The 14860-nt window shown below is 43.7% G+C and overlaps 1 protein-coding gene across 1 annotated transcript in view; it reads left to right on the top strand.

The window, feature by feature from the left end:
* WNT6 (Wnt family member 6) overlaps positions 1 to 14580 on the top strand; it is a 301655-nt gene extending 287075 nt beyond the window's left edge. The window contains exons 3-4 of the mRNA XM_063933890.1: positions 3123 to 3427; positions 11286 to 14580. Coding sequence (XP_063789960.1) covers positions 3123 to 3427; positions 11286 to 11747 — 767 coding nt within the window. The 3' untranslated portion in view covers positions 11748 to 14580. The remainder of the gene's footprint in view (positions 1 to 3122; positions 3428 to 11285) is intronic.
* The last annotated feature ends 280 nt before the right edge of the window (positions 14581 to 14860 follow it).

Genomic DNA, 14860 nt, shown 5'->3' with positions numbered 1-14860 from the left:
CACTCAGTGCAAGCTCTCCCACATGCATAGTCACACTCAGTGCAAGCTCTCCCACATGCATAGTCACACTCAGTGCAAGCTCTCCCACATGCATAGTCACACTCAGTACAAGCTCTCCCACATGCATAGTCACACTCAGTGCAAGCTCTCCCACATGCATAGTCACACTCAGTACAAGCTCTCCCACATGCATAGTCACACTCAGTGCAAGCTCTCCCACATGCATAGTCACACTCAGTACAAGCTCTCCCACATGCATAGTCACACTCAGTGCAAGCTCTCCCACATGCATAGTCACACTCAGTGCAAGTTCTCCCACATGCATAGTCACACTCAGTACAAGCTCTCCCACATGCATAGTCACACTCATTGCAAGCTCTCCCACATGCATAGTCACACTCAGTGCAAGCTCTCCCACATGCATAGTCACACTCAGTGCAAGCTCTCCCACATGCATAGTCACACTCAGTGCAAGCTCTCCCACATGCATAGTCACACTCAGTACAAGCTCTCCCACATGCATAGTCACACTCAGTACAAGCTCTCCCACATGCATAGTCACACTCAGTACAAACTCTCCCACATGTATAATCACACTCAGTGCAAGCTCAAGAATTTATAAACACATATTGTGCAAATCATACAAATACAGGAGACCGGACAAGCCAAATAAGCAGCATTATAAAAAGCAGCATAAACGGAGCACTTATCCAATACGTCAAGGCAGATAACAGATCAAGTGCCAGTCATCCTGCCAGAGAGGTCACAGCTCCCAACAGCTGTTTCTGTGTATATTGTACTTCTTAGTCATGGGCTAGTGATAGCATGTGTCCATGTGATCTAAATACCCTAACCCTAATTGCAACCAGCACTCAAGTGTTCATAATACACAGCACCTGCGTTCACGTCTTCGTGAAACGGAAAGCACTGCAGCGTTGCTTTGGTGAGCCGAAACTGGAAGTGCCTGTCAAACTCCGTGGTCGCCGAAACAGGTACAGAGGGAACTCTGTTTCTTCCTGCGGCTAGCATAAGAGGGAAGAGCGGATTACATGGACACTAGCACGCCCCCGGAAGTGACATAATGTCACTACCTTATGAGCGCTGTGTGTCGGTGCTATTCTGTGTAGCTATGGCAACCAAATAACATAACAATCCACAAACCATAACAAATAAAGCAGCCATAACATACTATACTGTAGGCGCTCAGCTGCAAGTGGACATGTATGGAGAAACACAAGCCGCAGTATAAGTAGTGATAAGAGTGACTAAATATACATATAAAACAAAACAAAAATGTACATCAAACAGAAGGAGATTCTGCAATAAGTATCAAGCAAGTAAAATATACTTTATAAACCACCATCAGATCTAAAGCTTTTCTAAATTAAACCAGGGGACTGACCATATTGAGACCACACTGAGACCATATAGTGCAATTGTATTGAGGCAGTGGATCATTCCCTTTGTAATAATATCTTTTGAATGTTTGCCTAGCGGCTTTGTGTATTTTTCAATTTTATAAGTAGAAATAATAGTCTGCTGTGATCGCCACCCTATCTAAGTGGGGGATATGATCTACTGGCAAGCAGCGGAAGTCTCTCATATTATGTCTATAGGAGAAGTGGACTTGAACTGGTGGAGTGGAGTTGCTAACCAAGTTCATTGACACCCTTATTTCGCTTGAAACCACCATCAGATTAACTCTTGCCCTCAGAGTGACAACTATTAATTATGTAGATGTGTTTCCAAAAATGCAGATGTCTTTTCCCCCATATTTATAGAAAGCAGATGGATAAAAATACTCTACTTATGGCGGTCAGCTTCCATTCTGTGCTTTTAAAACGTGGTTTAGCACTTTCCCAATTACTCACAGTCATGCGGATTGCCTCAGAGAGCGATGAGCTTCCATTGGCATTGAGAGAAACAGAGACAGATTAATTAACAGGGGATACCCTGTATATGAGATACAAGAAGCTATTGACTATTGCAACTTAGGGGTTACCACGTAAACAAACCTTTTTAAGCAAAGATCGAAGTGCTGATACTGAAAGACTTGTCTTTTCTGCAACATTTTCCATTGCTTCTAAACATGCCTGCAATATGATTCTGAAGCATTGGCATATTGTAATATCCAATGATATTATTGGTCCGCTATGCCACAATACTCCTTTATTTTGTTATCAGAAGAGTCTAAACATCAAGGACATTGTGGCTAAATCAGATGTTGGACCCATCAATAACAGCACATGGCTACAGATGAGAAACGGAATATTTAAGTTCCACGGATGTATTAATTGCCGATTTCTATGTCTTGGCGAAAATTTCTGGATCCTGCAAATGGAGCGGAGTACAATATCCGTCATCAGTTAGTACATGACATGGCACCAATTACATTTAACTTTATATGTTCATTTCTGATTTTGCGTCTGATTAAATTTAATTTCAATAAAAAGTTGCATGCTGCTAAGCTGCCAGTCCCAACATACAGATATATGCAGATATATATGTGTGTGTGTGTGTGTGTGTGTGTGTGTGTCTGTGTGTGTGTTTGCATACAGTGCCTATGATCTACATTAGCTTCTACAGTGTTACCTGCATTAGGAAATACAATACAAGGAAATCTGCACAATGCAATCATTTTATGGAACGCTCCACTGTTTAAATCAGTATACAAGTCTGAGTACATAAGCTATATATGTGTTGTAAAATTGCTTACATTAATTGTTACAAACATTCATTTTTGTATTGGAACTGATGTGACAGATGCTTTTGTGTCCTCAGGATGGACACTTAAATTTATTAAGAAATGAAATAAGTATATCATTGATTTGGATGTATTCTGTTACAGATGCTGTATATTGTGACTCGCAATGTCCTCAATTTGGCAAAACCAAAAACACAAGCTTATGAACAACAGCCAAGAGCGGAAGAGTGATATTGTAACACAAGGAGATATAATTTGCTTCAGTTTAGTTCAGAGCTTGTATAAAATATATTATTTCCAGTAGCTGATTTCCACTTTGAGTAAATGACATGTGAATACTTAGAAAATGTACTGAGATATAACCAGGATATTATAATGCTTACGGTTCATTTTATTTTCTGTGATCTGATGCCTGCAGATATCCGTGAGACAGCATTTGTTTACGCTATTACAACCGCTGGGGTGATCCATGCAGTGACCCAAGCCTGCAGCATGGGGGAGCTGATGCAGTGTGGTTGTGAGGTAACCAGAAATTGGGGTCCTCCTCCGCCTCTTGCTATTGGACCAGGAGCTGACGGATCGGCCTGGGAGTGGGGAGGCTGCGGAGATGATGTGGAATATGGGTACGAGAAGTCACGCCAATTCATGGATGCAAAACGAAAGAAGGGGAAAAGTGACATAAGGACCTTGATAGACCTCCATAACAATGAAGCTGGAAGGCTGGTAAGAAACTCAGTAAAGTCATCACTTACTTTGAAGAGAAAATAAGTACAGATGTAGTACAGTAGGTTAACTTTGTAATAACATTTTAAATCAGCTTATTACATAGGTTGGCAACCTGTGATAGTGACCTCTTGCTGTCAAGACAGGCTGGTTACAGTATTGATCATGGCCACATCAGTTTTACTTATTTATCTTATTTTAAGAACAAGGGCCCTGATTCAGAGATGGACGCAATGTTGATTTTGTACGCAGTGGAGTATTTTTTGCCACCCAGCATGCAGCTAAGCTGCACTGTGTATGTGACGCAATAGTCTAGCGACAGCTGTCGCTTAGAGGATTTATTCTATTTGTGATAAGTAACAGGGGAGTGGTCACTCAAACTCAGGCATGTCGTGGCCGTTTGCAGTCCTGTATGCGTTACAAGGGCTTCGACATCTTACTATCAGCCAGGGGCGTATCTACCCATTGGCCTGGATGGTACTTGCCAGGGTGCTGACTGAGGGGGGCACCACCCGGCAGTGCCACCCGCAGCCAGAGAGTAGATACACATAGAGTGTTTCAGCATTTCCCCATTGTCAGGCTTCTCCCTCCCAGGTTCCTCCAATCTGCCGCCCTCTCATACTCTCCTCCCTAGTCCCCTTCCTCTCCCCCTTTCCCAAGACACCTACTCTCCGGCTCTCCCCTCTGCCTGTGTTTCCAGCACTGTCCAGGGCTCGTTGTCTCTCTCGCTGTCTGACTGAGCACACACTGTTTAGGGGCTTCCCGCAGGAAAGGACTGCTCCCTCGCCAGGACTCCACACATCACATCCCCCTGCTGGATGTGTGTCGCAGTGCAGCAGTGAGAGCAGGAGGGGAGGGAGCCAGGGCACCAAGCAGCCAGCCAGATGGAATGGGGTAGGGAACCGGGGCGGCAGCAACAGATTTACCAAGGTACTTGGGGACAGCTAGCAATGCCAGACCATGGTACTCACCAGCTACACTACCAACTGGAGACACAATGAGAGGCACAGGGGGCACCACTACCCCAGGCAGATAGAGGAACTACCCGCAGCCCCAACTAGGTGGGCGAGATAACACCCCCTACCAGTGAGATGAGGGGGTAATAGCATTATCCCCGGGGCAGGAAAGGGGACAAGGGCACTGATCCAGCAGGTAGAGTGTTACCATGAGACTAATGGTGTAAGAGCCAGAGGGAATATTATCCCTATTCTGGTAGCAGGAGTAAGAGGGGGCAAATACTGCCAAGTCCTGCCTAGGGCTGTACAAATGGGGCAAGTAAGTGGTGTACCAGGCAAGGTGAGCAGACAGGTCCAGTAATACTATCAGTATAATTATACTGTCAGTATATACTATGAAAGGCAGTGGAACAGCTCCAGCAGAAAGCCTGTGCTGAGGTGTTTTGCAGAGTGTAATTCTACTGAATATACTGGGGGAGGGGGGGGGGGGGTGCCAGTCCTTTACTTTGCCAGGGGCGCTCAGACCCCTAGATGCTTCGAGTGGCCATGCTGTGTGACTATAGGTTTACTTAAAAGATTGATGTATGACTGACGTGCATCCAGTGGTTGCACAAGCGGCTTTTCAGAGACGCTGCTAATGGTGGCTACACTATTTTGGCATTAGTGTACATTTGTGAATCAGGCCCACGAATTACTGTGCCAGCTCTGTTTTTGGTCTCCTCCTGTATAAACGGGCTATAGATTGTAAATGAATGGCTAAACCTTATTATAAGTATAAAAAAAGCTAGATAGCAAGCCTGATCTAGCACAGGGCAAGACCTTCTCTAGAAACATATTCCAGTAGGTGGGAACACATTCAAACATAAACGTGGCATTATGTACATGGGTGAGGCATATTTGTTAAGTACATACAGGCTGTGAAAAGATTACTGTGTTTCTCTGCCAAATATATATCTGCATGGTAAAATAAAAATGTACTTGAAATAAGAAAATGAGACACGCCACGAGAACATGCTTTGTGACCGGTCACAATAATAATTTGCTGTATTTTAGGCACAGTGCACCAAATTTCAGAACAGATCCTTTTCCAGAAAACACTACAGTATACCTGTCTATACACAAACCAATCATACCTCTTGCCTTGAGAGTTGCGTGACAGTATTGTAATTCAGTTCTGTCATATACAAAAGCGTGAGAAGATCTAACCTTTTGATTCTCAGGCCGCATCATTACTCCTGTTATTAAGTTACATTTAAATATTTGATGTATAATTAAACATAACAGAACTTTGAACTGTTCTGAAATATTCATATTCCAAAAATCTAAATGAATGTGCATTCTGATAGTCTATTTTATTTTATTCTCCAGCCACTAGTTTAGATGCACATATAATAAAATACCTACATAAAATATTAAATTAAGTCATTTTGCTTGACTACAGGCCTCGGTGAAGGTAAGTTGTAAAATTCATAGCATGCCTCCTTCTAGTTGTCTTTTAGGGGGTCATTCCGAGTTGATCACTAGCAGCCGTTGTTCGCTGCGTAGCGATCACTGAAAAAAACGGCTAATCTACACATGCGTATGCACCGCAGTGCGCACGCGCGTCGTACGGGTACAAAGTCCTTTGTGGTTTTGCACTGGTTCTAGCGACGATTCCAATCGCACAGCTGAACGCAAGGAGATTGACAGGAACAGGGCGTTTCTGGGTGTCAACTGACCGTTTTCTGGAAGTGTCTGGAAAAATGCAGGCGTGGCCGGGCATTTGCTGGGCGGGTATCTGACGTCATTACCGTGTCACTTGTCGCAGCAATCATCGCACAGGATAAGTAACTACAGGGCTGGTCTTGTTTTGCACAAAATGTGTTTGCAGGCGCTCGGCTGCACAGGCGTTCGCACTCCTGCAAAGCGAAAATACACTCCCCCGTGGGCGGCGACTATGCGTTTGCATGGCTGCTATGAACTGCTAGCGAGCGATCAACACGGAATGACCCCCTTAGAGGGCAGTTCCTTTCTCTTTTCTTTCAAAGTAACCCTAGGGCCTAATCTAAAATGATAACATGCATCCTCAATAATTAGACACTTACTCATGCACCCATAGCCCTGTCTGCGTCCTGCTACACATACTGGGCCGGTTGACATATCTTGCATGTTTTCACAATGTGCAAATCCAGAAATGAGGCTACTGTACAGGCGATTCAGAGTCATACACATTTCAATCAGGTCTATGCGTACTACTGAAAAGGTGGAACCAGACTGTAACTGCGATCTATGTAGTGTTGGACATAGGCATACAATTTTCCAAATATTTAAGATAGGTGCACGTATGCACTGATAATGTTCAAGCAAACTAAGCATGGAGATAGGGGGCAGGTGTACCGTAAGATATGTGCAACTTATTATCTGCATGTTGGTAGAAACACAGTGACACAGTTCAGTTGTAAGGTTAGGAAAAAAAGTTCCTTTCCTTTTGTGATTATACTACAAGCTAAATGAAATATTTTATTGCAAAATCAGAAATCAACTATTTGGTAACCAGTGACGTGTGGTGGGGTGAGGCAGGTGAGTTGGTAACAGTATAGGTAGAGATGTAGCGGATGGTAAGTGCCCTCACTTTTAATAACTTATACCCTTCTGTCATTACCAGTCGCTCTGGATCAGTGAGAGCAATGGATCTTGGCTGTTTGCGCTAAGACCTGTTTCCTATCCATGATCATAGAAAACTATTTTAATTAAAGAGGCAGGAAAGGCAAGAGCTTTTCATGAATCATGAATTAATTAGCAATGAGCGATAGATCGGAGAGGCAGGCAGCCGTGTTGGCCATGCAGAATTCCTGGGGGTGGCGGGTTATGCCTGCAGGGGAATAAAGATGCATTCCATGAGAGAAGCATCTAGCTTTATCTCACCAATCTATCTCCCCACCTCCTCCCCTGGCTCTCTCCTCTCAATCTTTCACTCCCTCTGTCTCATCCTGTTCCTGTCTGTTCTCTTTTCAGATAGTTCTAGACTGTCAGTTTACATATGTCATTGCCGTACATTAAAGACTTGAGAAACTGTTCACTAAACATGCAGCTTTTTGGGGCAGGTGCACCACAAATGCCATAATCTGGGGAACATTCTACCAACTAGACTTACATGCCTTAAGTTTTCAGACATTCAATTTGCTGTATTTTATTGCTGAAGAGCTGTGGCATCTTTCATGGCTATTAGGAAATCAGAAAACTCCTGTAGCTGTGTCACTTGTTATCAGTGGGGGATCCGTTTAAGATACCGGCAATTGGAATGCTGACACCGGAATCACGACACTGCTCGGATTGCCGTCGTCGGCATCCCAACATGGGTCAAAATGCCGGGATCCAGAACTTCGGAATCCCGAATGCTGGAATCCCGAACGACCTCTGTCGAGACTACTTCTTGGTAAGCCGCGAGGGTGTTAGGCTGCATGGGGAGGGTGAGGGTTAGGCTGCGATGGGGTGGGGGGTGTTAGGGTTAGGCACTCCCGGAGGAGGGTTAGGCTGCGGAGAGGGGATAGTTTGGTTTAGGCTGCGGGAAGGGGGGTTATGTGTAGGCACCACTGGGGACAGTTGCGGTTAGGGTTGGGGGGGGGCCCTGATGGCTTCTCTGCTTCGGGATGCCGGTGTATGCCATAGGTTTAGCTGCAAAGGGTGTATTAGTCCTTGGCATCTAGTTCTTCCTTCTCACCTATAGCCCTGGGGATCTATCTCTGCCTATTTATGTGGCCTACTTAATCCATGTTCCAATGTTTGAATAGACAGTGTCTAGATCAGGCCTGGCCAGCCTGTGTCTCTCCATCTGTTGTGATATTACATGTCCCAGCGTGCCCTGTCACAGTTTTGCTATTAGGGAATGCAAGAACTGTGGCAGGGCTGTCTAGATAGACAGTCAATGCTGTAGGTCATCACCATATGGTCGACATGATCAAAATGCTGACAGGTTCAAAAGGTCAACAGGTAAAAGGTATATAGTATTTATGGTCGACAGGTTCAAAAGGTCGACACAGTTTTTTTGGAGATTGTCACATAGATTTCAACTTTTGCTTGATTTACCATCCACGTAGACTACGTTTGGGAAAAGTAACGTTTCCTTGTCCAAAGCGTGCCAAGAGAAGCGAGTCCACGAGAGTATGTATACAGTATTTGTGGTCACATATGATGAAACATAGAAAATGACACCCAAAATACTTGTCAACCATTTTTTGTGTTGAACATTCCATGTCGACCTTTTCTACCTTTTCTATGTTGATCTTTTGTCCCTCTCGACCTAACGCATGTCGTCTAATTACAGTAGATCTTCGATACCGCACCCACTTAATCCTGGGGCCACCAAGCTCAAGCACACCTGATTACCAAATACCCCCATCCCCCAACTCCCCACCTCTCCATTCTTCCCCTTTACATTTTGTATTTTGCTCTGTGTTGGGTATTCCAATGTGTTTATGTTTCTTTTCTCCTTATATTATTTATATATTGTTCAATTCCAAGTTATGTATATAATCTGACCTTTCAAACGAATTAAACTACACATTTTAAAATCTATATTTTTTGAAAGTTTTTCTTGAAGAAAATAACTCATCCAGTGGCAGATTGCCCCAGAGATCTGATGCTATTCTATCTAGATAGGTGTTTGAATAACGACACTTGGCACTGTAGCTGCACCCCCCCAGGCTGTGACTTTTTCAGTTGCAGCATTTTCATGTCAATATAATTGTAGGTTTAGGATTGCTTAAACTTGTTGGACTGAAAATACAGTTAGTGCACCAAATCTACTTTCTTCTGAACATGACAGAACCCTCTATTGCAGTAGCTGTCAAACTGTGTGCCTAGGCACCAGGTCTATTGGAAGAGTGCCTCGGGTTGGTAGTCCAGGGCCAAATCAAATTACACTGCTCCAAAAAATAAAGGGAACACTTAAACAACACAATGTAACTCCAAGTCAATCACACTTCTGTGAAATCAAACTGTCCACTTAGGAAGCAACACTGATTGACAATCAATTTCACATGTTGTTGTGCAAATGGAATAGACAACAGGTGGGAATTATAGGCAATTAGCAAGACACCCCCAATAAAGGAGTTGTTCTGCAGGTGGTGACCACAGACCACTTCTCAGCTCCTATGCTTTCTGGCTGATGTTTTGGTCACTTTTGAAAGCTGGCGGTGCTTTCACTCTAGTGGTAGCATGAGACGGAGTCTACAACCCACACAAGTGGCTCAGGTAGTGCAGCTCTTCCAGGATGGCACATCAATGCGAGCTGTGGCAAGAAGGTATGCTGTGTCTGTCAGCGTAGTGTCCAGAGCATAGAGGCGCTACCAGGAGACAGTCCAGTACATCAGGAGACGTGGAGGAGGCCGTAGGAGGGCAACAACCCAGCAGCAGGACCGCTACCTCCGCCTTTGTGCAAGGAGGAACACTGCCAGAGCCCTCCAAAATGACCTCCAGCAAGCCACAAATGTGCATGTGTCTACTCAAATGATCAGAAACAGACTCCATGAGGGTGGTATGAGGGCCCGGCGTCCACAGGTGGGGATTGTGCTTACAGCCCAACACCGTGCAGGACGTTTGGCATTTGCCAGAGAACACCAAGATTGGCAAATTCGCCACTGGCGCCCTGTGCTCTTCACAGATGAAAGCAGGTTCTCACTGAGCACATGTGACAGACGTGACAGAGTCTGGAGATGCCAAGGAGAACGTTCTGCTGCCTGCAACATCATCCAGCATGACCGGTTTGGCAGTGGGTCCGTAATGGTGTGGGGTGGCATTTCTCTGGGGGGCCGCACAGCCCTCCATGTGCTCGCCAGAGGTAGCCTGACTGCCATTAGGTACCGAGATGAGATCCTCAGACCCCTTGTGAGACCATATGCTGGTGTAGTTGACCCTGGGTTCCTCCTAATGCAAGACAATGCTAGACCTCATGTGGTTGGAGTGTGTCAGCAGTTCCTGCAAGACGAAGGCATTGATGCTATGGACTGGCCCGCCCGTTCCCCAGACCTGAATCCAATTGAGCACATCTGGGACATCATGTCTCGCTCCATCCACCAACGCTACGTTGCACCACAGACTGTCCAGGAGTTGGCGGATGCTTTAGTCCAGGTCTGGGAGGAGATCCCTCAGGAGACCATCTGCCACCTCATCAGGAGCATGCCCAGTCGTTGTAGGGAGGTCATACAGGCACGTGGAGGCCACACACACTACTGAGCCTCATTTTGACTTGTTTTAAGGACATTACATCAAAGTTGGATCAGCCTGTAGTGTGTTTTTCCACTTTAATTTTGAGTGTGACTCCAAATCCAGACCTCCATGGGTTAATAAATTTGATTTCCATTGATCATTTTTGTGTGATTTTGTTGTCGGCACATTCAACTATGTAAAGAACAAAGTATTTAATAAGAATATTTAATTCATGCAGATCTAGAATGTGTTATTTTAGTGTTCCCTTTATTTTTTTGAGCAGTGTATTTATGGTCAAAGCGATAGGCAAAACCAGTGCTAGTGGCTGCCAATCATAAAACATATGGCCGATCAGAAGCACAACTGTACTGTACACCAGCACGTAACTAAACCTAAGGGTGACAGGTAGGCACAATTTACTTCATTCAGGGTTTTTTTTAACCATATTTATCAATAACTAACTTATCCTAGGGGTGCTGTGAAATAAATGCTGATACTCTAGGGCGAGGTGATTCAAGAAAGTTTAGGAACCACTGCTCTATTGCATAACTGTAGCTATAGCAAGGTGATTTAAATGGGTGGAAACATTTTTGGAAATATCAGATAAATTGAATCCAAAGTTATTTACTTTTCTATATAAAACTGACCAGAAGATGTTAAAGTAACAATATATTATATTCATTGTATTATTATATGGTATATTTTTTTGCATGCAGGCAGTGAAGAACTACATGAGGACAGAGTGTAAATGTCATGGACTGTCTGGCTCCTGCACTCTGCGTACGTGCTGGAAGAAAATGCCACACTTCAGGGAAGTAGGAGACCGTCTGCTTGAACGATTCAATGGAGCCTTCAAGGTGATGGGTGGAAATGATGGAAAGACCATTATACCTGTTGGGCACAACATCAAGCCCCCTGATAAACAAGATCTCATTTATTCTGCTGACTCTCCAGATTTCTGCCAGGCAAACCGAAAAACAGGCTCGCCAGGGACACGGGGGCGCGTGTGTAACAGCACGGCTCTGGACGTGGGGGGATGTGACCTGCTCTGTTGTGGCAGGGGTCACCGGGAAGAGACTGTAGTGGTGGAGGAGAGCTGTCTGTGTCGCTTCCATTGGTGTTGCGTTGTAAATTGCAATAAATGCACTGTGAAAAAAGAGCTCAGCATGTGCTTGTGAGACAGACTCCACAAAGAGGGGGGCTCCAAAACTGCCCAGTTTCATTAACAAATGTAATGTGGGAATTGCAGGCACCTACACGTGGACCAGGAACTCAGACACAGACCCCCCTCTTTATCAGAGGAGAGTTTCTGCTTGTTGTCTAGTGTGACACGGAAAATCAGAGTCGGCTCTAAGACTTGGAGAATCACATGAATGCACCTCAGCAGTGATTGGTTCAGGAGGATAAAAGGTGCACAAATGAATTCTTTACAGTATAATCCAAAATATGGACTTATTAATTAAGTAGGAGCATCAGAAGGCAGTTAATTATATAGATAATGCCCAAGACATATATACAGGAGGAAATATTTTATTATTTCCAAATAAATACTGGGGCATCATTTTCATATTATCCATCTGAATTCAACCTGTTTGTCCTAGGCGTGCTTTGCTTCAGACCATTCTTTCTAATCAAACAATATGTTAACACTGATGGGGTAACATAACAGTTTCCACATTCTTTGAATATAGGTTACTGAAATGAAAAGCGCAAAAGTTTGCGTAACTAGGAGCTGCTACATTATTGGATCCAACCTGTATAGCGAGACTATTGTACTAATGTAAATCTGTACGTACTATCCAGCCGATCTGTATGCATTTGGTGGACTGTACAAGTTACTGTAGGATCGGGTTAGTCAGCCTGTGGCTTCCATTCACAGATGACCTACTCCCATATCAGAAAGTGGTTATAATGTGATTACACTTATGATGGACAAACAACACGGAGGATGCTATAGTATACTGTGTTATATTGTGAAAGCACATTATGTATGTGCTACAGATGATCAGCAATTATGTTGCTTTTATATTAAATGATAGTTTATCAGAGTACATGGTACAGTCCAGAACTACAGAATCCCAGACAGGACAGAGCCCTCTGAGAGGCAGATATTGCAGTCATGCTTACTGCACACATGGAAGCTGGTTATAGTCCTGATTATATAAATGTTTAGATAGCACTGCATACAGTTGTCTTGTAATCCATGAGAAATATAACTTCACATCCCTATTTCTCCAATCTTAGCACTTATACTTCAAAAGCCGGGATAGATTGTGTTTAGTGTAAAGTTGATGTGATAGGAGATAACATTGACTTTTATTGATAAATACAGTTTCTCAGTTGCTCTGTATATCATCATACTGATAACTTGTTTCCTGAATGTGAATATGAACCTGAATATATTATTATTATCATCATGTAAAGGGGAGACCTTAAGACCTGCAAAAAAAGCATCCTGTCCTTGGCGGGCAGTTATAGAAGGACGATTGACTGCCGAGACTGTGGATCTTGCTTGTTGTAAAGCGATCAACTTTCATCCTTGTACTGTTCTCAAAGTACCATATAATAATCTCCATTACTGATCACTGTACAGATTCACGCAGCATTGGTAGGAGGAAATGTGTGTATCATATTGTATTTTTTACTAATAAAGTTATTTAAGATATTTCTTTTCAAGACTGAGTAAAATAAAAATACTATATGCAAAGAAAAAACTATTGAGATTTTAATTAATTAGGTGTTTGTTATAAAATCAAATTATTTCTCAAATGATTGTTCTTTTGCTCACTGCATGAAATTGTTTATAATACAATGGGTTGGGGTCGGGTGACCAGTGGATGGTATCCCGGTGGCCAGCATACCGATGCACCACCAGGATGCTGACAAGGGGCGAGCGCAACTAAGCCCCTTGCGGACTCGGTGGCTCCCCGCAGGTTCTATTCCCACTCTATGGGTGTCATGGGCACCCACGAGTGTGAAGAGCCCTGGGTTCCCTGGCGGCATCCTGGTGTCGGTATGCTGACCGCCCGGATCCCGACCGCCGGTCACCTGACTACATCCCAATAAATTTATTATACATGTCGTACAAAGGAATATTTAAGAAATATCTGAGAATGAATGTTATCATTGAGAACACAAAGCACTGATCAACACTTAGAAAGCAATAAACTAGCTGGAACCTGGCCATTTTCTATATATGATACAGTAAATGTTTGTGGCCAAACCTTACCGGGGATCTGGTACATGGTCAACAGTGACCATTTTGACACCACAATGTTGATATGGGTCAACATGTCGACAGGCACCATGTCTGTATTCTCAGAATATATATATGTCGACATGTGAAATGTCTCCATGTGAAATGACAACATTCTGAGGATGCTGACAGTTAGGGTTAGGCTGTGGGGGTAGATTAGGGTTAGGCACTAGTGAGGAGGTTAGGAGTAGCAACAGAATACTTACTGAATCGCCACTCCTCAGACGACTGCACCACATGACCACCGGAACCCGGAAGAAGACGCTGGAGCTGTTGCAGCCACTGGGACCATGCAAGTAACCACTGGCCCACCAGTGACTTTAGGCCAACATTCTATTGTATCAACATGTCATCCATGCTGCTTGTTGACAGTTTGACCATGTCAGTATTCTCATGTTAACCTGATACATGATGACGTGATAAATGTCGACCTAACATTCAGTACCACAACCCTCATCCTGTGTGTGGAGTATCACAGAGACAGGATGACACATTTACTAACTGTTCTCATCCTTTATTACTGTCTTCTCCGTAATGTTGTGTGGTAAAAGGTATTAGAATGAAACTACTTACTTCACCTGTACCATGTCTTTCTGTATTGTTCTTTCCTAATGCAGCCCTGCTAAATTTTCACTCAACGTTGATAGGTGTGCCTAATAAATGCTTGGATGAAGTGCATATGGTGGAGCGGAGTTGGTATGCCACTGTCCTACTTAATAATATTGTTTCATCATCCTTTATGCATTTTATAATTTTGTTATGAGATCTCAATAAATCATAATAACACAGATGTTACTTGAGATTTGTTTATTAATTAAGCTGGCTGTTAATTGTACAATATTGATACTAAACAGCTAAAGATTAGATTACACTGGAAAAATAAAAATTAAAGTAGCACTGCCATATAGGGGAAAAATTCACCCTAGCCAGGGCGTCATTTATCAAAACCCCAAGGTCTGTTCAGCTGTTTTTCCCAGGGCTCTGGATATTGCAGCCAAAAAACATGGGGGGTGACACTGCGACACGCCCGCTGCC

Source organism: Pseudophryne corroboree, chromosome 7, assembly GCF_028390025.1.
Source record: "Pseudophryne corroboree isolate aPseCor3 chromosome 7, aPseCor3.hap2, whole genome shotgun sequence".
In the NCBI taxonomy this organism is placed as follows: domain Eukaryota; kingdom Metazoa; phylum Chordata; class Amphibia; order Anura; family Myobatrachidae; genus Pseudophryne; species Pseudophryne corroboree.
This window is presented reverse-complemented; position numbering and strand designations above follow the sequence as displayed.